Below are 25,527 nucleotides of genomic sequence, written 5' to 3' on the forward strand. Positions count from 1 at the left end.
TTCACTCATTTCTATTATAGTGTCATTTTTTAATTAAATGGTAAGTTCACGCAAAAATAAAAATGGTCATTCCAACAAAAAGATATATTGAGGTCAAATCGCTACTTTTCATAATGTTGCATGGGCTCTACAACAAGCCACAGGAAACAAACACAAATGCAACAAGAAGGTGAGCGAATGACATGCTTTTGATTTTTTGGTGAACTGTTCATTGAATCAAAATGAGAGCACAGAATGTGTAACTAAGCTAAAAAGCTAAGTTTTAAAGTCCAAAACTTTCCAAGTCCAACCCAGAAACCAGAATAAAGAGGCTGAGTGAAAGTGGTTTACTCTCGATGCAGCAAAGTCATGGTATCTTCTGCCAGAGAAATCCAATAAAACTCCAGAGTTCCAGCTCTGTGATCGAGATACACACCTACTCTGTGTGGCATTGGAGTGTGTATTTCAACACTAAACTTATTGTGCCAGAACAAACAAAGAAAATCAGAGAAATCTAAGCACGATTTTGAGTTGCATCCCAGTTAGTCTATATTCCCTCCAGTTCTGTAAGAAACGGCAATAGAAACTCCTTCACCGCCTCCCAACTCCACCTCCCAATATCCAGATCCAGAGAGACCTTCAGTGCACAAGACTTGAGCCCAGCTGATGAAGCGCTCTGGGTGATCAGGGTACGGCTGCGGCTCGTGGTCGATCGTGACTCTGGAAGTCTCTGGAAAGAGTTGGCAGTGTTTGGGTCTAACGTCAAATCACAGCAGTCTGAAAGAGATAAGATACTTTACTAAGATGTCTCTTTAAGGCAAGACATTTCACATGGTCTTTGAAACTCCTTTCTGCCAACAATTATAAAAAAATACAGCTTCTATCTCTTTAAATGAAGAAACGTTAAATTCTCCAAAGTTGCTCACCAATTATTCGATTAAATTTCATATTTAAAACACCAATGACATCTGACAACAGCTGTCTTGTAAAATTAGATTCTTGTGCTCAAATAGCATTGAAAGAAGCTGATTTTTTTTTTTTTAAAGAGTAGAGAGCCAATGCGCACATCTCAGAATATGGCCTGTTTCCATAGCAACCGGAGCTTCTACGTTAGCTTGTTTCTGCCATGGAATAAAAAATGTAAAAAAAGGTCATTGTGACTTTTTTATCTCACAGTTCTGACTTTTCTTCTCAGAACTGCAAGTTTATAATTTGCAGTTGAATGTTATAAACTCGTAATTGCGATTTAACATCTTGCATTTCAGAGTTTATATTGCAATTTCGAGTTATAAACTTGCAGTTGTGAGTTAACAGAATTGTCAGAATTGCGAGACAAACTCGAAAAAAAAGTTTATATCGCACAATCCCAAATTTACAAAAAATGAACTCTGAACTCACACTGTAAGTCCCCTCTGGTCCTCGGCCCAGTCTGTTGTAAATGTCTATGGACTGGAAAAGGTCAGTGAGGTGAATTACATCAGAAGAGTTTTGATTTACACCGGTAAACATGGGTGATGCGGTTTGGTGACTCACTTGCTGGGAGGGATGTGAGCGTCCGTACCTGTATCCGTGTTCAACGGACAGCTCAAGGAGTTTTCAGCTGACTGATTGTGTTCTTCATCAACTGTAAATATAAGGGTATCCGCTGTCAACAGACATTTGTGCATCAACCGCTGATGTTTATATTATGTTTCTAAGCAGGGTGTTGGCTGTAGAGGACTATGTCACGAAGGAATCAATTTAATTTCATTTGGAAGTGTAAATTTAAATCATTTTGGAAATCGACAAATATACAAATGCAAAAAAAGGTTAAATATATAACATTATATACCCAATATAATATAACACAATATAATTATATATATTTTTATATTTTTTTATTTAAATATATAATATTATATTAAGGATTCATTATTTTTTATTATATTTACATTTTTATGAATCTAAATTTTTATATATATATATATATATATATATATATATATATATATATATATATATATATATAGTTTAAAATGTCTAATGATTCATCAGTTTGTGAAGTTATTTATAAACTTTTCTTTCCCAAATTAGATTTTAATTCCCTTCATTTATTTTAGTGATATACCAAGACCACCACAGTGAGCAGAATTTAAGTTAAAAAAGTTTACAGTTACAAATAATTGTAATTTTAAATATTTACTTATTCATTTATCTTTCATTCTTGAATAGTATTTATTATTAGATTTTTTTTTTTTTTTTTTTTACATTTTATGTTTAACTGTTTTTTAAAATATTTTTTTAATAAAATATGAAATTCATTCAAAATTTCTAATCATTTGTCATTTGTGATATAATGTATTAAGATTTTTTGTTTGTATGTTAACTACATTTTGTAATGATTTTAATGAATATTGAACATTTAATTAATAATTTTATTTAATTGAAAATACTTTATTTTGCATCATTTATAAAAATATTTTACATTTCTAATTACTTGTCAGTTTGTGAAGTTATTTATTAAAACGTTTATTTTCAAATCAGTTCATAATTCCTTTATGTATTTAAGTGGTTATTGTAAGTCCACCATAGCTTGTGAATCTGTGTTTCAGTAGTCACCTAATTCTGCGATCTTTGTTGATTCTCTGTCACAGACCTCGTTGACTTTATCTCTCAGCTCTGTGAGAGCTTTTCTCAATATCAGCAAAGAGAAGTACGGGTGGACGTCAATGCTGGGCCGACCCCCGGCGTCAGGAGGAGCACAGAGTGTCTTATAGTTCTGCACAGGTGAGTCAGACAGGTAAAACTAGCATGTTAGTGAACAGAAAGTAAGCAAACCCACACCTTTTTATTCTCCTATAGAGCCTAAACAAAGAGAATGCCATGCAATGGCCTTGTGGTTCCCATAGTGTTTGTTTCGTAACCTCCAGCACAAATAAACCAATTGAGTTCATATTTCAAACCCAGGACTTCACCTGCAGAAAATGGATATGATCCTCAGTGCTTGAGAGCGCCTCTAGCTCGGCCTCTCCTCTCCTGTGTTCAACTATCTGTTGATTCAGTCGTTCTAGAAGCTTCTCCGTCTGGCCGAGAGCTGTCCTCTCCTCTCCTCTGATCAGCTCTTTCACCTCCAAATGCTTCCTTTCGACAGCGCGCAGCAGTCGGGTGAAGATCTTTTCACTGTCATCCTCAACCACTTGCGCTGAGCGCTAAAGCAGTGAGAGAAAGGACATTTTATTTAATAACTTTGGCCTTGTTCAGTTATGGGTCACACTCGTACTGTTCCCCACTCTAAAAAGACTGAATATATCATAAATTCATGTACTATATTTTTACACTATAATAATTCATTAATATTTAGAATTCTGAAGGTACTAAACATTATTTATCTAAAATGTATTTATTGCCATTATTTTTTTACAGAATTGTTTTAATCATTCATCAGGTTAGAAGTAGAGCAAATGTATTTAAAATAGTATAAACGGAGGCTATCCACCTTATTTAGCAAAGCTATTTTCTGTGAATGTGCCGGACTTCTGATTGATTAGCCCCTGAAGGTAAAACTAGAGCAGTATATTACTGATAATTCTTTGTTTAATGGCTGATATTACCATATACCGACTTGATAATCATTTTTCCTGATAATACTTAAGCAATCATGTGGTGTTTTCTGTTTTTGAATGAATCACTGCTGATCTAATCAGTCAAGACTGTTTACAAAAACTTCACAACAGTTCACTCACACACTGAATTGTTTGTAGCAGTTTCTCACACTGTAACGGGTTACTTGATACAACAGAAGAAAAAAAAAGGTGCTGGATGAGGTGATGTTTATCTCAGTGCACTGTAAGACACAAAACTTAAAAATGTTTTTATTGTTCTATTGGGTGTTAAAGGCAATTTATATATATCCAAATTTATATTTAAATATATCCAAAACAGAATATCAGAATCACTTTTTGATTAAGTAAATTAATTATTGAATTTTATTAGGCTTTGCATTTGAATATATATTTATACAAGGTCAATGACTACTTTTTGTCAATGTTTTGATAAAACTCTGATTTGATGTGTAAATTTGCAAAAGTTTACGTTTTATGGTCACACCAGTACTTTTGCACTCTTTGTTTTAGAGTTTAACCCCTTCATAGCTCTGTGCTTTTTTTCCCCTTGCATCATGGCTGGTTTTTAGTTTGTACAAATATGCCCTGTTTTTGTATTTTGTATATGCTATGTTTTCATGTACAATAGTTTATTTATTTTTTTTGTACTCACCCAGGAAAGATTTGTACCATTCTGTTGAAGTAAACATTAAAGACGCTACATTTTTCAGTCTTAGACCAGAAAGTTAGCAAAGCAGAACCACAGATGTGTTCCACCCAAAAATAAGAAATCTGTCATTTATTTAAACTCATTTCATGATGCTTTCTACACAATGACAGTAGACCTACCTTGACGTATTTTACAATGTCTCTGAGTTCCTTTTCTCGTTCCTTACACCTCTGTTTTGACTTTTTCCATGCTTCCTCGAGATGTTTCTGTTTGAAAACCATGCATGTGAGAATTTTGCCAACTTTGAGCTCTACTTTGTACAATCCACAGATTTCTCAACAGTATTTGTTACCTGTATTTCCATCCTCTCCTCCATCACAGACACCACGCTGTGCCCCTTGTGTCCATCTTTGAAGCACAAACTACAAATGTTTTGTTGGTCTGTGCGACAGTAAACATCCCGCAATTTATTGTGACGTGAACAGATTCTTTTCTGCATTTGTTTTGTAACATCAGTAAGTGGATGCATCCTGCCACGATTTCTTTCATTGTGAGGTTTCAGGTGCATTTCACAGTAAAACGTCTGACATTTCACACAAAACTTAACAGCTTGATGTTTCTTCCCGGTGCAAACATCACATTCAACATCTGCTGCTTTCCCACCAGCATCTTGAATGCTGGTTCTCCTCAATTTCTCCACGATATCAGCCAGTATGGTGTTTTTAGAGAGCGCAGGTCTGGGGCTAAAGGTGTGTCTGCACTGAGGGCAGCTGAATTCCGCTTTCAACTCACATTTCCTCCAGTAACCTTTAATGCACTCCATACAATAACTGTGTCCACAAGGAATCGTAACTGGCTCCCACAGCACTTCCAAGCACACTGAGCAACAGAACTGGTCCTTATCCACAGAGATATTCGTTCCTGCCATTTTCTCCTGCTTGTGTTTGGTGAAGAGAGGGAAATGAAAGGTGGTCACCAAGGCAGGACAAAGAGAACCACACAATAGTGTTTGTGTATAAACTGGGAGTGACCATAATGCAGGTACAGTAGAAGCTTATCGGGTTTCAGGCCGAAACAGCCTTGAGCAGCCAATCACAAACAAGAACAAGAGGTCACTTTTTTGCTTTTATGCAAATAATGTATGTTGCATTTAAAGCAAGATCACGCACCTGCTTCTTTCTTTATGATATGTGATGATCTCCATCATTTTGAGAAACACATTGTGAGGTTTAAGCACTAAAATAAAAAGGTAAGTCTCTGCTTTCAATTGCTATTTTTTCTGTTATTTAAACATTTTAGATTCATATAGCAGGCATTTTAGACTGCAACTGTGACTTAATTTAAGACCATTTTGCATATTCCAGTCATGTCCCATATTTGTTTTGTGTTCACGTAGCAAGTGCCACGAAAGTCATGAAGTTTCATGCAATTCAACTATTATCTATTCTTTTAATTTTGAAGTAAACATTTGGTATTTTCCTTGTCATGGTATTAAATTGGCTACATTTACCAATTTTATTGCATTGCTATAAGGCTTACGGTAAGCTCTAAAAAAAGAAGAAGAAACATGAACAAAGACATGAGGGAGAGATATAATCTAAAGATAAAAGGAAATCTTGGTTTCTTGGTTGTACAGCAAAAAACCTTTATATTTCTGTATTAATTACAGTGAACTTGCAGTTCATTGAGTCATATGTAATTTAAACATTTTATATTATTTTTTTTTTTTTGTATTTTAGCTACTCTGATGGATTCAGTGAGTTCATTCAGTGAAGGATTATGAGGTACTTAATTATAAGTAGAAGTTAAGACATTATGATGTAAAAAGTCTTTATGAAAACGAATAGAAGAATATGAACTGAAAAGTCTAAATCATGAAACACCAAGTCATAATTATGAGATAAAAACGTCAAAATTATGAGAGAGTAAGTCATGAGAGTCAGATCTTCAGTCATAAATTAAGTTATAAAGTCTAAATGTAGACATTTGTAAATATTCAAGTAAAATCTGAAAAAGTCTAAATTCTGAGACACTAAGAAAAAAAAGTCAAAATTGTGACAAGTTGTAACTATGACAAGTCTAAATATGAGATACTGAGTCATAATTCTGAGTTAAAAAGTTTTAAAATTTAATAACTCAGTAATATATATATATATATATATTTTAATCACATACCTTCAGCTTATGATTATGATTACCAAGACTGTTTTTGTTTCTTATGTGGCAGAATGAAAATAAATATTATTGATACTGTCTCGGGTTCAACAGTCACACTGATTCAATCTCTCTTTTTTTTTGGCTACACAGTAAATTACCAGAGCCATCAAACTGTTTGGAAGAAACTTTATTTTTCACGATATGAAAAATAAGTATTTAACATCCTAATTTTAAATATTCTTGCAATTAAACAATGTTTAATACACACAAATACATTTCAAACATACAGTATAAAGCTAAAATGAACATCTGTGAATAGCTAGACATCATCAGTGAATAAAACACTAGTATAATTTACACCAGTATAACACTATATATAATGTGTATGATTAATACTTATGAAAATACTACAATCATAGCTTAATCAACAGGTAATTATTTTTAAAAGTTTTGATAACACAATATTGCAACTTTTACTCCAAACACATTGTAAGATATACAGATTAACTTAAGTTTAAAGTTAATACCTTTGAGACTTTGACAGTAGACACTGAAACGCATCTGCATTTACATTTCTGTCTTATTTAGTAATAAGAGTTTGTGGTTAATATAGCTTTACAGGTTTTTTTTTTTAACCATGAAAATGCTCCAACAAAACTACCACACCCTGACTTTGGCCTCTTGACTGAGTTCTGATCAGGTGTTGCTCAGGCCGTTCTTAAGGCTACCTTCGTCTCCTACGCGGCTGCAGTCTCTGACGAGGACCTGGTGTTCTGGATGCTGAAGAGCAAAGAGAATATGAGAAAACTGATTTACTGTATGCAAAAACAACAAGGCCCAGAGATGGTCAACATTCTACGCTAAATCACGAGTACATTGTGTGCTATATTTACAGACATTTCCTTTGACCCTAAAGCACAACACAATGCATTTCAAACATTTTTAGAAAAATACACCTGTAAAAAAATCAATATGGAAAATTCACTAATAATAACAGAACAGTGGGCCATATTGTTACTGACAAGTGTACAATAAAAGCTTTTCCTGATACTCACCAAATGATGAGAATGGAAACACAATTGTCGGGACGCTAATGGTAAAAGGACTCTGTACAGGCCGAGCAAAGACCGATGCTGAAGCTATGAAATAAACAATTAATCCTGTTAGCACTGCAAGCTTCTTCACATGCAATTGAAAAAAAAAATGAAGTATTAACATTATTTTATTAATTAAAATGAAACATCATGTACATATCTTGAGTATAAGGCCCTGTTCCAAACTTAGTGAGCATTTTAAGCAACATACTGCACACTACTGTTCAAACATTTAGGCTTTTATATATACATATATACATATATACATATACATATACATATACATATACATATATATTTATATATACACACACATACACATTTCATTTTAGAATAAATTATTATATATATTATTTTATTTAGAATTTTAATATAATATATATATTATATTTATATATATTATATTATATATATATTATATAGTTTTTTTTTTTTTGTACTTCTTTAATTTGTACTTTTATCCAGCAAAGATACATTAAATTGATACAAAAAAAAGTAAAGCCATTTACAAAAAAATTTTTCAAATAAAGCTTTCTATTCCTGAAAGAATCCTGGAAAAAATGTAAAGAAGCACAATTGATCGCTGAAAGGTTCATCGGTAACCAAAAATGGTGGTTCAAAAATGCTCACTTTGTTTTAAAACAGATTGTATATTCAAGACTTGATTTAATGCACTTTTCATTTTAAGGACTCCTACCTGCATTGGACTCTGAATCTGTCTTTGGTTTGTTGCTCTGAATAATAGTAACGTCATTCACTGCAAACCAGAACGGGACGGTTAGATCAAATACAGTGAAATACTGACTTAGTCCTTAATGGCTTGAAAGTTCTCAGAATGCAAGTCTGTTCACCTTTCTCTGAGATACTGACAAATCCTCCCTGGCAGACATCCTCGAGGAGAGCCTGGAACTCTGTTAGTGCCGTCATCATGCTCCCAAAGTTTGGGTCAGAGGTAATGTTTGGCAAGTCAGGCACAGGCACAGGCTGAGCACACAGAGACCTGCAGTTCTGAACAAGACAGAATTATCAAATGGCAAATATGTTAGCTGTAGGCAGTGGTCTGACTTGAAACTTTAATGAATCAAAAACTGTATGCAACTCCTGATAGTGGTTTCAGTTCACAAAGGCAGAGTAAAACACAAACTGATGCCATCTCAATTCCGCGTCCCTCTTGGAGACCTTTGATGTTTTGAATTAAAGTTCAGGTTTGAGTTTGAAACAAGTTTGAAACAACATCAAGGTGAGGAAATAATGACACTTTTCATCTCTTGGTGAACTATTACTACAAATGTGGATACTGAAGTCTAACAATAGCATTTTACAATGGAGTGAATGCTTCTTAGTGCTTAAAGATCTGGGCTGCTCACCAAAACACTGATCATATTCAAAGCACAGAAAATGTGCTTCATAAACTAATCACCACTGTGTCCTTGATCAAGGCACTTAACCTCAGGATCCTCCAGAGACTCTGGATAAGAAAGCAATTTGTGAACGACCAGCAGCATTACCTGAAGGAAGGCGATATGGTCCTCGGTTTGCGAGAGCTCTCCTATTTCAGCGTGTCTTTTCTTCAGCTCTGTTATCTCCTGCTCCAGTTGTTGAAGAAGTGCTTCAGCTTGGCTCACTGCCGCCCTCTCCTGACCCCGGATCAGCTCCGTCACTTCAGTGCGCCGGCGCTCTATGGAGCACACCAGCTCTGTGAAGATGCGCTCGCTCTCCTCGAGGGCCGTCTGTGCAGAGAGCTGAGAGAAGACAAAAGCGAAATGAAAAAGCGTGACTTCGGCTTTAAAGAGGTTCAAAGCAGCATTTGATTGCTCTTTTGAAGTAGGAGTTTTATGTGCTATGCAAACTTTCAGAACTCAGTCAATCCAAGCAGAGCATTCACTGAAACTAAAGTGCAAAAACAGCTATTCAGAAATCTTTATACAGCCTTCGCCTTGAGACCATGCTGTATAACCGAGACCTTGGTCAGGGTCATAGTCAAAGATGGAACAAATTTATACGACATTTGCGCATGATTTTGAGTGTATTATTTGATTTAAAATGTAAATGGGTCATTTTATTTGACATTTTTAGTAAAATTCATGCTTTTGGTAAAAGTAAACCTATTAAAAACAAGGTGAAGAAGTCAGTCTACTCTAGGTCTAGGAGAGGTGGTTTTGGTGTAGGTTTGACTGCAGAGGTCAATTACATATAAATGTGACAAAGACTTTATTTAAAAAAAAAAAAAATATATATAAGTTTTTATATATATATATTTTTTTTTTTTACTTTAAACGTTGTTTATTTTATTGAAGATGGCCCATTTTATTCAAGATATATATTGGCAGCTATGATTTCAAATATTAGCAAGAGTTTTAAAAAGTGAAAAAAAAAGGTGTGCACTTTTTATGAAAAGTAATTTTTTTCTAGATTTTGCTATCTTTTTATCATATATATGTTCACATTTACTTGATTAAAAAGTTAATACTGTTAAATATTATTACAGTTTAAAATAACTGTTTTCTACTGTAATATATTTTAAAATGTAATTTATTCCTGTGATCAAAGCTGAAATTTCAGCCTCATTACTCAAGTCTTCAGAAATCATTCTAATATTCTGATCTGCTTCTCAAGAAACCTTATTATTTATATCTTTGTGGAAACCATGATAAATTTTTTCAGGACTCGTTGATAAACAGAAAATTCAAAGAACAGCATTTATTTGAAATACAAATCTTTTGTAACATTATAAATGTCTTTGTCACTTTTGATCAATTTAATGGATTCTTGGTAAATAAAAGTATTAATTTGTTTAAAAATCAAAAAGAAATATATTGCAATATAAATATAATTAAACATGTTAAATGACTTGGCAGCTGTGATTTTTTACCCCCAATAAATAAGCTTTTATTGAGAGCTAAAGGTTTACAAGATTTGAGACTGACTGACCTTCAGTGAAGTTTGTTAGGGGGAAACACACACACACACACACACACACACACACACACACACACACACACACACACACACACACACACACGTGTCACACTCACAGTGAGTATCTGTGTAGCCTCTCTCAGGTCGGCCAGCTCCTTCTCTTTCTCCTGAATCCTCTGCTGGGAAATCCTCTGCATCTCCGCCAGAGCATTCTGGGAAGACAAACACAGGTTACATAAAATGTCATGTTTTTACTGACTCAAACACAAAACGCACACTCTAGGAGGGTCTTCAACATTACCTTTTTCTCATTCATCTCTGTTGTAGCTAGAGCAGTGTCATGTCCTTTGTGTTCATCCGTTAAACAAAGATAACAAATGCACTGCTGATCCGTGCGGCAAAACACCTCCAGGAGTTTCTCATGGCGAGAGCAGAGCTGTTCTTGTATCATCTTTGAAGGAGAAACCAGCTTGTGTTTCTGAAAGGCAGGAGACTCGTAGTGGGGCTGAAGGTGGGACTCGCAGTAAGACACCAGACAGACCAGGCAGGATTTAAAGGCTTTGTTTTTTGTCCCAGAGCAAACATCACACTCCACATCCCCGGGTTCGGCTTGGGTCGGATCAGACGCTGTCGGTCCAGTGTGGAGCCCCGTCTTCTTCAGTTTCTCAACCACATCTGCCAGCATTGTGTTCCTGCCCAGCACAGGTCTGGGAGCGAAGCTCTGCCTGCACTGAGGACAGCCATAAATCCCCAGATAGTCGTCCTGGTCCCAGTAGCCTTTAATGCAGCCTTTACAATAACTGTGTCCACATGGAATAGTCACAGGGTCCTTTAAGACATCCAGACATATGGAACAGTTGAACTGGTCGTGCTCTAGGAAAACCCCAGCTTGCGCCATTTTAAAAGGTTTCTTGCCGTCCAACCCAGTGGCAGAATGAAGCCCAGGCAAGCTTTGTTTATTCAGGAAGTGCGTCATGTGACCACAGAGTCTGACAGGAGGGGGAGGGGCTGAAGAGCTGCTCTACACAACAACTGAGCATGTCACAAAACACATAGCTGCCTGCAGTGTTAAGTGTTCTGGCAAGAATTAGTGCAGCTCACAAAAAATGAGTCTAGGTCATATGTCACCCCAATACCAGCACATAAATGAATAAAAAAAAAAAAAATAATAATAATAAAAAAATTAAAAATGTAAATTACATTTATAAAATGTAAGTTTATATTACTTCATAAGTTAAATACATTTAAATAAATTAAAATTAAACATATATACATAAAATTTTTTAATTATATATTTATAAATTAAAAAAAAATAATGTAATATTTAATTAATAAATAAATAAAACGTTTCAATAAAACATTTGTTGTTTAATGTAAAAAATTACGTATCTAAAATATTTTAACTATAATATTTAAATATATATATATATATATATATATATATATATATATATATATATATAAAACCTTTTTTATAAACATTTAAATTACATAACATATAAACCACACATACACATATATATTAGTGCTGCCCGAATGATAAATTTGCGATTAATAGCATCCAAAATAAAGGTTTTTGTTTTCATAATATATGTATGTGTGCTATGTATATTTATTATGTGTATAATATATATATATATATATATATATATATATATAAATACACACACATGCATGTATATATTTCAGAAAAACATGTTGTTTATATATATATTTATATTATAAATAAATATATTTTAATATTAATATAAATATGTAAATATTTTTCAAATATTATACTGTATGTGTGTGTATTTATATATACATACTAAATTTATACAGAACACACACATTATGCAATCAAAAACTTTTATTTTGTATGTGATTAATTGCGATAATACTTTGACAGCACTAATATATATATATATATATATATATATATATATATATATATAATATATATATATCGATATATATATATATATATATATATATATACACACACACACAAAATTTATAAATATTTACATATTTTAGAAATATTTTGTCTGCTTTTAGAACCAAAGATTAAAGATTTGATATTTTCTTTTTTAATATCCACAGTCCACACAAAATCATTGAACTCAAAATCTATTTTTTTTTTTTTTTTTATTTACAATTGGGAAATAAGTAACTAAGCAAATAAATAAAAAATCTGATGTAAAACGAATACAACATATTTTTATAGTTCAAATAAATCAGTGACACTTTTTCTTGCTTACACTGAAGCTAAAGATGGAAGATCTCAAGTCATGCTGGAGAACATGAGCATCATGTTGTTCTTGTGAGCTCCTGCACAGATGCCACTGATTATATATAATCAAATATAATGCCCTTCTGCAATCCGTGTACAGTTTTAATTCAACTTTCCAATTAAAGAGTGGGATATGTCAGTGTTTTCACACTAGATGGCAGTATTGCTGCTCTCACGTGATCCAGATGCATGACCACCGTTTATAAACTAATGCTTCTAATAACTCAGAAACATACAAACATTATTTATAATGCAGTATTTTATTTTATAACGCAAGTCTTCACGTTTCATTACAGGTGCTTAAATTACTTTACATACAGACTCTTCTCAAAGAAATTATGCAAATCTCAGAAAAATGTACTTTAATAAATACATGTTCCCTTTTCATAAATAACAATAATAAAACCATTTCAGTTTTAAAGTGGAATAAATAACAACATTAACATTTCTGACCAGCACAACAAATCAAGTTTTGATATGATAAAACAACACACTATTTCCAATTCACTGCTCAGAACTCATCTATCATTTATAATATTAAAATACTCAGTGCAAATCCCTTTGACGTGATTTTTGTTACGTTCATGTGCATATTTGGTCATAGGAGTGTTCAAAAGCCCCTAGCGTTCAAGTCAATCGAGTCAAGTTTTCAACATTTGTTCATGCGCTCTGTTTCTCAACAGAGATTCATGCTCTATGTTTTGCCAGTCACATTTCTTGCAGCTTCTGGAACGGATTTTTTAAGTATAATAATTATGGTATAATACTTTTAAATAAATAATCTACATGAAGGGCTGGTGTAGTGGAGTAAACACTGAAGCTGCCAACAGCCGCAGGTTCTTGATCAGAAAACCCTTTTGTAACTTTGAAACCGACACTTAGAGAGAAGTTAAGGTTAGCATCATGGGAAACTTACATGCAGAAGGAAGGCTTAAGGTAAGAGTCTTTGAATTTATCATTTGGTTTTCTCATCCAGTCCACTCTCTGCTCTCAGAGCCTGACTGCTAGCAGAGATGAACCTGATCCAATGCTGAAGATCCTCTGAAATCTCAGGGCAATCCACTCAAATTATAGAGACACATGGGATATATTGTATGTTATTCCAGCAGGAACATACTTCTAAGAAAACCACGGTATTACAATATTACGGGTCTAACAATATGGTATTACCAAAGAATCTTGAAATGAGTGCTATATTCATGGTAAGCCAAGGGTATCTTGGTATTACTATGATATATGTCCAAAAAGCACAGTTTGGCACCATGGTACTGTATGTTATGGCATATAGTGTGGGGGTTTATAAACTGGGGTCTGGGGACCCAAAGGGGGACAGCAAAGCAGTCGGTGGAAAAATTTAGAGAAAAACAGTGAAAAAATTAATTAATTCATTATTTTGATTGCTTCCATTGTCTTCATTTGGATAAAAGCGTCTGTTAAATGACTAAATGTAAATGTAATTAATAATACATAGGAAGAACCAGAAAAAAAATTCAACTGAAATACATTTGATAAAAATAAATAAATAATTAAATACATAAATAAATAAATATACCCAACAGTACAGTACTATACTAGGTAGAAAAAAATAGTATTGTAATATAAACTAAATATTTTCCAAATATTATTTTACATATATTTATAATATACATTTTTCATTGTATTAATTTGGTCTTCAGAGGGTTAAAAAAAATATACTTAATTAATTAATTAATAAGAATAGCAACAGTAATACTGCTATAATATACTAAATAAATAAGTACATCATAAATTATAAATACATCATTAAATTAAATATTAAAACAATATACATTTAATTTAAATAAATAGTACTACAAACAATACAGAATTTAGTGAGAAGAATATAATAATGTAGCATAATAAAAAGTTTAATATTTTCATAATTATATTTTAAATATATATATAAAACATAATTAAAATAATAATAAAAAATTAAACAAAATAAAGATATTCATTTTATTAAAATTAATAAATGAAAGCTATTAATTGTATTCTTTAAAGATTAAAAAATAAATAAATAATACATCTAATAGTACAGTACTATAGTGACTAGAAAAAAATATAATAATGATGTGCATTCCAACTAGATATTTTCAAACTTTAATCTTAATTTTTCACAGTATAAATTGGATCTTTATACATGAAAATATATAAATGCCTTTTAAATTTTAGAATGGGGTCCCAGGCATGAGAATACTTGGGGGTCCAAAAAAATATAAAAAGTAAAAAATAAAATAAATATAATACAAATAGAAACTAACTAAATAAATACATTTGATTACAAAATAAATAAAAAACAGGCTAAAATAAAAAATGCATTTCAAATAAAATAAATAAATAAACATCTAACACTATGATAACATATTTTAGGAGAGGGGTCTCTTGCACAAGGATGGCGTCCGTGGCTTTTAAAAGTTTAAATAAATAAATAAATGCATACCTTCCTCTTGCAAAGGTGCTCCAAGATCTTCTGTGGATTTCCGCGAATAACATTCTGTCTGCACAGCATGACAGCAGAAACGAACCCGTCTGACTTGGACACGAACCTCTGCTCCAGGTAGAAGGACTTCTCATCCCACGCCACGATCCGGGTGCGCAGCTCGAACGCCTCGCCGAGCGCCAGCGAGCGCCGGTACCGGATGGTCGTGGCTCCGACCAGCATGGTGGCGTCGAGCGCGCGCGCGGCCAGGAAGAGCCCGTTCCGGGTGCAGTGCGCGTACCGGGCGAAGTCGCACTCACGCAGGTAGCGGGCGTTATTCATGTGACACATAAAGTCCAGGTCGTGGAGGAGAACCCGCCCGTGAACGACCTGCTCGGCCAGAACATCTCGAACCGGCCTCTGGAACCAGGACGTGATCACCATCCACGAGCCTCTCAGGAAGTACCAGACGTCAAAACTGCCGAACAGAACCAGAGAGCCGGACAGAATCCACAGCAGCATGGTTCTGTCACACAGTGAAGATGATTAATTATGCACATCATGAATAATTCTAAGAGATCACGTGGAGACAGAGAACTGGGCTTAGTGACCCGACTACAGAACAACACGCAGGACATTATTGCATATGTTTATTTAAAGATCGCTATATGATGTCAGATCATTCATTCATATCGTAAATGAATCAAAAATCAACATTTCGATTAAATATCAGATCTCACTTATAGATCAGACAAGGCCGTGCAACGACATCTATCCCAAGTATACCGGTTTGAGATTCAATGCATGTAAATTTACAAATGACTTGCATTAATTAGTGTTCATAATCATAATCTTGTCAAATTGGGTATTCTTGCTACTCACGCGAATGCCATCCGAAAAACCGGCTTCACGCACTTCCGCAGGCAGAAACTGCGCTCTGATTGGGTTTACGTGGCCACGTGACTACGTCAGCAGGCCGCCAGACGAACGGCGTGACGCCATCATCGTTTCCAATATTATTTATACGTTTTTGCTGCTGCTCAGATATGTTGTAATAGTTTCAAATTCATTGGATATTCATGTTTTGAATGTCATTTAAGCAGTAACATTTAATAGCAAAAAATAGGACAGTCAAAAATAAACAGAATATTTATCACAGAATAACAGAAAATAGAATTTAAATTACAGATACTGCATAAGTGACACAGTTTTATTTATTCATTATTGTTTTGTTTCTCTTTGTAGTAATGCTTCACACTCCAGTCCAGTCAGTGGCAGTAATACACCAGAAAATATTATTTTCTCTTTTGTTCATCCATTGTTTTTAAGAAAGTATTTCTACATATTCTCAATCTTACAGTATGCACAAATGATAAATTGGAGTATGCAAACACCTGAGACATTCATGTACAGTATGTGCATCAGTATGTTGTTGTGTTTGTAAACCGGTGTTTGAGAGATCATTTAAGGCAGTGAGCCGTCATTCGTTCTTTTTCTCATCAAGCTGATTTTCCACCCTGAGGGCTTTACTGCTGGCTGAGATGAAATTGATCCAGTGCTGCAGGTCTTCGGGAAATTCTGGCACTTCAACCTAGAAAATCAGTTCATAAATGTCAGGCTCAGTGTTTTTTTTTTTTTTTTTTTTAAAAAGGGAATTAATATTCGATTGGAACAACATGTAAAATGATAAACTTTTTGTTGTGAATATTATTTCTACAAAAAATAATGAAAATATTAGAAAAAGCTAATATTGATATTATTAATAAATAATACAATGTTTATATTGAGCTGCATGTTCACTATCTGTTTATAAGAATATTTTCAGACATAAATAATTACTTTTATAAAGCTGCATTTGGATATATGTATATTTAGATATTATCAAAAACTACTTCATTGAGTCAATTGAGTGATTTGTAGATTACACCAAAAAATTGTTTTTCACATTTTTTAAGATGACTTATGAAAGATCTTTTCTGCTACAGAATAAAATAATTAAAAAAGTAATTGTGAATTTTTATCTCACAATTCTAACTTTTTTTCTGGCAATTTCTGAGAGAGAGCGAGAGAAACACACACACACACACACACACACACACACACACACACACACACATTATATATATATATATATATATATATAGAAAAAAATATATATATATATATATATATATATACTGTATATATACACACATACATACAGTATATATACAGTATATATAAAAGGAAAAATTGCAAGATATGAACTCACAATTCTGAGAAAAAAAACATCAGTTGGAAAAAAGTTGCAACAATTACCATTTTTATTTTTTATTCCAGCAGGAAAACAAAAATGCTGTAATTTGTGACATTTAAACTCGGAATTGCTAGAAAAAAAAAATCTGAATTCTCAGCATTATATCTTGCAACTGAGAATTTTTTCTCAGAATTGTGAATCACGCAATTCTGTGTTTATAAACAGACTTTCATAGCCTTTCCGAATCATGTCCACAATTTTTTTCTGTGTTTATATAGCAAGTCCCACAAATGTCATAAGTTTTGTACCATTCCAACAAAGTTCACAAATGTAAAAATTCAAAACAGTCTAAAATTACAAAAGACCAGCAGAGAGTTAAAAGTGTTAGTAAATCTATGACAGCTGCTCACCTTTCTCTTGCACAGGTATTGCAGGATCTTGTCCGGACTGCTGCGCAGGACATTCTGTTTGCAGAACATAACAGCCGACACCATCCCATCTTTACAAGACACAAACCTCTGCTCCAGGTAAAATGACTTCTCATCCCAGGTAATGATTCGACTGCGAATCTCAAACGCCTCACCGACACACAGCGGCCGTCTGTAGCGGATGGTAGATGCCCCAACAACTATGGTGGCCCCTAGAGCTCTTAAAGCCTTGAACACCCCATTGCGAGTGTACAAAGAGAAACGGGCAAAGTCACACTCGCGTAGGTAGCGTGCATTGTTCATGTGGCAAAGGTCAAGGTCATGGAGAACCACTCGTCCGCTAGAGGACTGCTCTGCTGTGATGTCAAATACAGGTGAGAGGAACCAGGCCCTGACCAGCACAACCACTACCCGCAAGTAATACCACACATCCAGACTGCAGAACAGGAGTAACAACACGCCCACAATCCACAGCAATGTGTCCTCCCTGGAATATACAGAAGTAAGGTTTAAGCCAGAATATACAAGAGATTTCTGTGGGTCTTAATTCAACTAAAGAGGTCTTAATTCATAAAGTCATGGCATTAAATGTTGCATACACTGCGAAAAATAAATGGCATTTTCTGCCTGGTTTCCAATACAAATATCTAAACATCCTTAAATCAAGAAACATTTACTTGAGATGCAAAGTGAACACATCAAGTCTTGTTATCTGAGAAATTGAACACAATGAAGTGGGTTTATGCTTAGAACAAATATCTGTCAGTGGAGCATGAAAACTTAAGCAGATTGTTCTTGTTTTATGTCAGTTTGCTTCTAAGGTAAATGTATATTGATATAAGTATCTGTACACATTTGCACCAGAAAACAAGACAAAAATACTGATGAAGAACATTGCTTTTTTTAGTCTGATCATAAGGTACAGTAAAAGTTATTTCCATATTTTAGTAGTTATTAAACCTGAAAGTTATTTATTTATTTGAATTAAAGTATTGTAGATCTGTTGGAAGTTGTTTCAAACATTCAGACATTTACATTTAGAGACTATATTGACATGCTGTATTGAGTTCCATTCAGTTTACTCATCAAATGTTCATTATTTGGTCTTAAAAAGTCTTATTAGATATGTGCATGGGAAACTGACATGCCACATCAGCGATAGTGAACAATGGCATCTGATCATCTGATTTTAAACAGCATTTTTATTTTAGTTTATTATTAAAAGTAACATGTTATTTGTCAGTATCTCACTTGTTAAAACAACCTGAGATGTCAGTACATTTCTAAATAATATATTTTTATGCAGCATGTAAGATGTTTGCATGTCATTTTTGCGGTTCTGAGATTTTCAGGGTTTTGCTACAAGCCTCGTTCAAGTAGAACTAGTTTGGCCGGTTTGTGAACACATTGTAACGAGTGATTTTTTTTTCGGGGGTGCTTTTTATAAACGTATTTCCAGTATCTGACACCATAGAATGTATTTGTGGGAAAATGATAAATAGACTACAACAACAAGATAAACTCATTCAAGTCTACATTTAGTTTACAAATTTATAATTCAAATCTTTAAAACAGTTTAACATAGTTGATCTGTTTAAGTTTCGCATTTACAACTAACGATAAGTTGGACTGCTGTCGGAAACTAAATTAAGAGCTGTGAAAGTTTCAAACACAGTACTTACATGTCCACGCTGTTGCAGTTGCTGTTTTACGTCTGGACGCACGCTGGCTGAACGCGCGATGACACGCCCCCTCAACATGACGTCACGTAAGAACGTTCAAAATGACAGAATTCAACAGCAAGTTCTTGACATACGGTAAGTTCTTCTCAAATGTACACATTTTGTAATTTAAATGTAAATAAAATAACAAAAATAGTACTTAAAAATTAAAGAAAACAAATTAATGGGCAGCACAAATATGTTGCATTTTTCCTAACAACAAAAGTAAATCAATAATAAATATTTTTATTTTAGAAAAGTCATATTCATTTGAATGAAGTAAAAAAAATAAAATAAAAAAACTTATTATATAACTATATATAATATTTGTAATTAATAATAAAGATATATTATAAAACTGTATTTATATTCATTTCATTTTAATTTTAAATAATTATATATAACTTAAGAATTAAAAAGAAATAAAATAAAATAAATATTTATATATATATATATATATATATATATATATATATATAATATATATATATATATATATATATATATATATATATATATGTTTATATAATTATATTTATTATAATTTCTATAATTATATAACTATATATAATATTTGTAATTTATTAGATATTTTAAGAAATATATAAAATATACATTAATTAGTAATTAGAAAATATTAATATATAATAAATTATTAATAATATATATAGCTATTTCCATTTTCAGAAAGAATTGTTTTATTCTAATTTTGAGTAAAATCTTTTGAGATAATGAATCAAAGATATATATATATATATATATATATATATATAATATATATATATATATATATCTATATCTGTATGTGTATATATATATATATATATATATATATAATATATATATATATATATATATATATATATATATATATATATATATATATCTATATCTGTATGTATGCAGTGTTTATACTGCATAGTATGAGTAGTATAGCAGTATGTCTATGCTGTTAATATACTGTTTTGATGCTGACATTAATTAGAAGCTTCTCAAATTTGGGTACACCTACTATCTAGAAATGCCAGCATGAGCAGATTTGCATTTGTTTAATAAGATTCTCACAGGATTCATGTTGTGAATGAATGTTTATATAAAAACTATAGCAGGCTGTTTGTGTGTTTTCATATTTAATTAATAGAGCATGTGGGATGCATAAAATTAGCATGTTTTAAAGGTTCCTTGTCTTTTTATGAATTCAAGTATTTATATCTGCTGGATTGCTTCCTGCTTTGGCTGCAGTTTGTGTCCTCTGAGAAGTCCTGTAAGTCAATGTGAATGATGAATTATAGGAGATTGAGTCTGGCATTGTCAGTGACGGAGAGGGATGAACAGGCCTTCAGAACGTCTGAAAGAGATGGAAAATTACTGTAGCCATCTTACCCGTTCTCCTTTCACATACAGCATTACCACATGAATTCATCAAAGCTTTAACGTGAAAATAATAGCCCTGCAGTGTGTCTGAATGTGAATAATTGGCTGAAGTTAAATGGTCTGAAATTCCAGGAAGACAGACATCGTATCAAGAGTAAAACATTAGTCATGACACTTCTATGTCTCATAAATGCCATCCTGTGATTCTGTTGCGACAGCAGAGCATTTTAAAAACAGTCGTCCATCACGCTAATGGAAATGTATCGATTGTGGTGCAATGTGTTTCTGAAATATTAATGAGTCTATTGAGGGATCACTGCTGAAAGGCAGTAAGGAGTATTTTCAGATGACTGTGTTGATGGGTTGTGAGTGTTTGCGCTGAATGAGTGGTGAAGGACATTCATTTGATGACAGATATATGAAATATGGTTTCACACAGATGAAAGCACACAACATTAAAGGAATAGTTCACATGAAAATTAAAATGGGTGTGAAATGTACTCACCCTCATGGTATCCAAGATGTAGATGAGTTTGTTTCTTCATCTGAACAGATTTGGAGAAATGTAGCATTCCATCACTTGCTCACCAGTGATCCTCTGCAGTGAATGGGTGCCGTCAGAATGAGAGTCCAAACAGCTGATAAAAACATCACAATAATCCACAAGTAATCCACACCACTCCAGTCCATCGATTAATGTCTTGTAAAGAGAAAAGATGGATGTTTATAAGAAACAAATCCATCATTAAGGCATTTTAATTTTAAACCGTGCTTCTGGCCAAAATATGAGTTCAAAATATGAGTTCTCCAGTGGAAAAAACCCATCCCCTGTGTCAGCAAAATCCACCAACATATTTGTTTTGAACTGTTTTGGACTGTTTTTCACTTGTAAACAGTGTTTAATCTGTGCATATTCCTCTTCTGATTCAGACCAGCCGTTTTTTTTTTTTTTACACTGTAGAAAGCAATATTGTGGATTATGGACTCATATTTTAGCCTGAAGCAATGGTTTGAAGTTAAAAATGTCTTAATGATGAATTAGTTTCTTACAAACAAGCAGCTTTTCACTTCACAAGACATTAACTGATGGACTGGAGTGGTGTGGATTGCTTGTGTATTATTGTGATGTTTTTATCAGCTGTTTGGACTTTCATTCTGACGGCACCCATTCACTGCAGAGGATCCATTGGTGAGCAAGTGATGAAATGCTAAATTTCTCCAAATCTGTTCAGATGAAGAAACAAACTCATCTATATCTTGGAACCGCATGAAGGGTGAGTAAATATTCAGCAAATTGTCATTTTTGGGTGAACTTTTCCTTTAATCAGTATAATCTGCTCATTCTTCAACCTCGAGTGGACAGTAAGAGACAGATGTCTGAATGTGTGTGTGCGTGATAGAGCATTTCTGTTCTGCTGTTTGTGCCAAAGCCCTTGTTTTCACCCCTCCTCAAACCCCCAAAGATTAGCGAAAAATAAAACATCTGTCTATACACTATTGCTCATGTTTTCTTTCTAAAATATGACTTTTTTCAGTGCTGTAATCCTTCAAAGCTGTTTTAGTCATGGCCCACCTCTTTCCCCAGGGTACAAGTGTGTTCGCTTTCTCAATTCAGGGTAACAATAATCCCTACAAACCACTCTGCCTATGGACACAAAACAGATGCACAATCTCACACGCACCCTTACACACTCACAGCTCGTATAGCGACTGTTTTGTAGTTCACAGACAAAGTTGCTCTGTTCCAAAACCTAGTGGGCCAGTCCTTGACATTTACAAAGGCAGAATGCTAGTCCAAATCCTAATGTCCTAATAAGTAGCTGCGCTGGAACACACAGGCACAAATATTGGGTGAAAATGTATTTATATATATATATATATATATATATATACTACTATAAAAGAAATAAATACTTTTATTAAGGGTGCATTAAATTGATAAAAATTACAGTAATGACTTTTAAAATCTTACAAAAGATTTTCTATTTTTTTAATGCTGTCCTTTGAACTTTCTATTTATGAAAGAGAAATCAGTTTACAAAAAAAATATTAAGCAACATTTAAGCAACAATTTTCATGATTTTTTTTTTTTTGATGCATATAAATACCTTTTGTAACATTTTAAATGCCTTTGCTGTCACTTTCCTGCTGAATAAAAGTATTAATTTATTTTTTTAAATCCCTTCAAATGGTAGTGGAATCACAGTTTCCACAAAAATATTAAGCAGCACAATAGCCACAATTGTCAGCAGATCAGCATATGAATGAAAATTCAGCTTTGCATCACAGGAATAAAATGCATTTCAAAACATATTAAGATAGAAAACAGTTGTTTTAAATTATAAAAAAATTTCACAACATTATGTTATTTACTGTACAATTGATAAATAAATGCAGCCTCAGTGAGCATAAGAGACTCTTTCAAAAACATGTAAAATTTTACCAACCACAATTTTATAAAAAATATATATAATACATTTAATACTAAGTAATATAATAATACATATAAATTTATCAATTTTTCCCCTCTTGCAGTATTTCTTATATGTGAAATATACATGCCTTATGCTCCATTCCGTTTAAACTGGTAAGTCTAGAATTTCCAATTTCCAAAACTCATCTTCCACACATCATGCCTTTGTTGTCAGAGGTCAAAGGTCAGATATGAATGTCTGTCCAATTTAGTATGGAATGCAGAATTTGGTCTTGGGAGTGTGTGTTTGATGTCTTAAAATAAAACAAATCAGATAAGCAGCTCTCTTGGTTTTAGAACAGCAGTTGGTACAATCTGTCTAGAAAAATGAAGCTACAGTATATGAACCGATGTGTGTTTATTTTGTATGTGGTGAAGCAAATCTCTCATCTACTCCAGATGCAGGTCTCTGATGTCTAATTACTCTGATCTGGGTCGACATAGACCAGCACAGCCCTGAGGGTATTTACACGCACAGCAAATGCAAACAAACACAATACAATCTCACAGAATGCATGCATCATCCCCAGTGCACACAGATCCAAATACATGTGAATGTGGGTCAGCTTGCCTTGATCCCCCTCTCCCCTGCCCCATCTGAGGTTAATCCGACACGTATAAAAACAATAACGCAGCCATCAAAAGAGCCAACTGGGATAACATGGACAGATAAGCGAGACTCCAGCTGCATGGGGAAAAGAAAGTGTTTCTCTTCCTTCTCATAAACCAATATTAATGTCATCCCAGGATCACATCACCTTGGTGACAGAGTGCCATTCCTGTTTGCTGAAAACTCAACCTTTTTTTGTGCGCCATAGTGTTATGAATTTAAGGAAAAAATGACATCACAAAGCCCTTATTTTTATGACGAAGTGCACCAGCTGAGGACACACATTATTGAGATGTTGGGTTATGTGGCTATCATTTACTGAGATCCTGTTTTTGACGAAACATTTATTAACGGAAATGCTTGGTCCTGAAATAAATTGTGTTATTATCAGTCAGGGAGAGATGCATTATTAAAGTAGGGTGGCACTAGATTCATCTTTGTTATGGGGATGAGAGCCACCCCAGGAGAAAAGAACAAATCAGTTATTTGACACAATACACTGTCTTTATCTCTATGAAATAAACACACATAAATACACACACAGGACAGTTACAACAAATGGGTCACCCACTTCCCACCACATATAAGTATTGTTTGTTTGTGTAATTACACTGACAAAGACAGTAATGTACCGTCAGTTAGTAACAGTGTAACATGAAAATGGAATAAAAGTTACTCCCAGTTGTATGTTTTAATTGAACTGTTACATATGATTCTTTATAGGCGTAAAGTGAGACCATGAACCTTTCGCTCATTCTGCTTTTGTTTGGAGTTATTTCTGTTAGCAGAGCAAATATTGTTTCTAAAATGTAAGCTACTCATTAACCTCTTGTTTTTTTATTTTTTTAACTGCTGTTTTAATGCAATCTTTCTAACTCTTAAGAGCAGATTTATTCCCAGTTGTTTGTTTGTTTTGTTTTGAACTTTACCATGGTATTACCATGTTTTTGGGCATGTGCTTTTGAACAGCCTTGTAGTATATCATAATATTTTCACTGTTAACTAGCATGCATATTACAGCTTATAAGTAAAGCATATACATACATATAAAAATAAAATTATCACATTTTGTTGCTTTGCAGCCTGAAATGAAGACAGACACAGTTTTTGTTTTATCCAGCTGTATTTACTCAGTGCAACTTATAACATCCAAGTGAAAGATATAACACCAACATGTCAGCATTTTGCTGAACCATCATTTGCTTTAATGACAGATTTTAGTCTGTTGGGATTTGTCTCTATTAACTTTGCAAATTTAGATTTTGCAATATTTGCCCACTCTTCTTTGCAGAACTGCTCAAGTTCAGTTCAATTTGATGTGGGCTGCAGTTTCTTGAGTGATTTTTTTTTTCTTGCAACCCTCCTATACAAGCCACATTTGTAGAGAGTTTGTGATATTGTTGTCACATACACACAATGACCACTCTTTGTTATAAATTCCTGAAGAGTTGCTTCAGGCCTCTTGGTCCCGCCTCTCTGACCAGTTTCCTCTGGCTCTTTCATCCAGTTTGGAGCAACGTCCTGATCCAGATAGGATTTGTGTTGTACCAAATACCTTCCACTTCTTAATAATAGT

General features: G+C 33.5%; 4 protein-coding genes across 5 annotated transcripts; all 4 read right to left on the minus strand.

Annotated features, from left to right (window-relative positions):
* Nucleotides 1-86: 86 nt before the first annotated feature.
* Nucleotides 87-6,066, minus strand: ftr87 (finTRIM family, member 87). The gene is made up of 7 exons (XM_019124764.2): nt 4,583-6,066; nt 4,410-4,496; nt 2,934-3,167; nt 2,578-2,737; nt 1,513-1,603; nt 1,378-1,428; nt 87-756 (listed from the first exon to the last, which is right to left on the minus strand). The coding sequence occupies exons 1-6, from the start codon at nt 5,156-5,158 to the stop codon at nt 1,422-1,424; spliced, it is 1,155 nt and encodes a 384-aa protein (XP_018980309.1). The 5' UTR covers nt 5,159-6,066; the 3' UTR covers nt 87-756; nt 1,378-1,421.
* A 493-nt stretch (nt 6,067-6,559) lies between these two features.
* Nucleotides 6,560-11,386, minus strand: LOC122134934 (E3 ubiquitin/ISG15 ligase TRIM25-like). Its single transcript, XM_042712246.1, has 7 exons — nt 10,702-11,386; nt 10,517-10,612; nt 8,990-9,223; nt 8,333-8,489; nt 8,179-8,238; nt 7,443-7,526; nt 6,560-7,167 (listed from the first exon to the last, which is right to left on the minus strand). The coding sequence occupies exons 1-7, from the start codon at nt 11,374-11,376 to the stop codon at nt 7,112-7,114; spliced, it is 1,362 nt and encodes a 453-aa protein (XP_042568180.1). The 5' UTR covers nt 11,377-11,386; the 3' UTR covers nt 6,560-7,111.
* Nucleotides 11,387-12,913: 1,527 nt separating this feature from the next.
* si:ch73-52e5.2 (protein THEM6) lies at nt 12,914-16,164 on the minus strand. Of its 2 annotated transcripts, none has more exons than XM_019124873.2 (3): nt 15,992-16,164; nt 15,131-15,635; nt 12,914-13,735 (listed from the first exon to the last, which is right to left on the minus strand). In XM_019124873.2, the coding sequence occupies exons 1-3, from the start codon at nt 16,000-16,002 to the stop codon at nt 13,628-13,630; spliced, it is 624 nt and encodes a 207-aa protein (XP_018980418.1). In that variant the 5' UTR covers nt 16,003-16,164; the 3' UTR covers nt 12,914-13,627. The 2 variants fall into 2 exon arrangements, with proteins under 2 accessions (XP_018980418.1, XP_042568199.1); XM_042712265.1 differs by lacking the exon at nt 15,992-16,164 and adding an exon at nt 15,850-15,975.
* A 143-nt stretch (nt 16,165-16,307) lies between these two features.
* LOC109111852 (protein THEM6-like) lies at nt 16,308-19,549 on the minus strand. Its single transcript, XM_019124845.2, has 3 exons — nt 19,456-19,549; nt 17,756-18,260; nt 16,308-16,700 (listed from the first exon to the last, which is right to left on the minus strand). Coding segments are annotated over exons 1-3 (618 nt in total). The 5' UTR covers nt 19,458-19,549; the 3' UTR covers nt 16,308-16,589.
* Nucleotides 19,550-25,527: the final 5,978 nt, after the last annotated feature.

The sequence above is a fragment of the Cyprinus carpio genome, chromosome A2 (genome assembly GCF_018340385.1).
Source record: "Cyprinus carpio isolate SPL01 chromosome A2, ASM1834038v1, whole genome shotgun sequence".
NCBI classification, from domain to species: Eukaryota; Metazoa; Chordata; class Actinopteri; order Cypriniformes; family Cyprinidae; genus Cyprinus; species Cyprinus carpio.

Coding starts and splice junctions, on each gene's coding strand:
- ftr87 (XM_019124764.2), bottom strand. CDS start 5,158: ATGGCAGGAACGAATATCTCTGTGGATAAGGACCAGTTCTGTTGCTCA. Junction 4,497..4,582: donor AGGAGAGGATGGAAATACAG/GTAACAAATACT, acceptor GTTTTCAAACAG/AAACATCTCGAGGAAGCATG. Junction 2,738..2,933: donor ATCATATCCATTTTCTGCAG/GTGAAGTCCTGG, acceptor TCACCTGTGCAG/AACTATAAGACACTCTGTGC.
- LOC122134934 (XM_042712246.1), bottom strand. CDS start 11,376: ATGACGCACTTCCTGAATAAACAAAGCTTGCCTGGGCTTCATTCTGCC. Junction 10,613..10,701: donor CAGAGATGAATGAGAAAAAG/GTAATGTTGAAG, acceptor TTGTCTTCCCAG/AATGCTCTGGCGGAGATGCA. Junction 8,239..8,332: donor TGTCAGTATCTCAGAGAAAG/GTGAACAGACTT, acceptor TCTGGTTTGCAG/TGAATGACGTTACTATTATT.
- LOC109111852 (XM_019124845.2), bottom strand. Junction 16,701..17,755: donor AATACCTGTGCAAGAGAAAG/GTGAGCAGCTGT, acceptor CTGATTTTCTAG/GTTGAAGTGCCAGAATTTCC.
- si:ch73-52e5.2 (XM_042712265.1), bottom strand. CDS start 15,938: ATGCAAGTCATTTGTAAATTTACATGCATTGAATCTCAAACCGGTATA. Junction 15,636..15,849: donor CGGCCTTGTCTGATCTATAA/GTGAGATCTGAT, acceptor ACTGTGTGACAG/AACCATGCTGCTGTGGATTC. Junction 13,736..15,130: donor AGCACCTTTGCAAGAGGAAG/GTATGCATTTAT, acceptor TCTATAATTTGA/GTGGATTGCCCTGAGATTTC.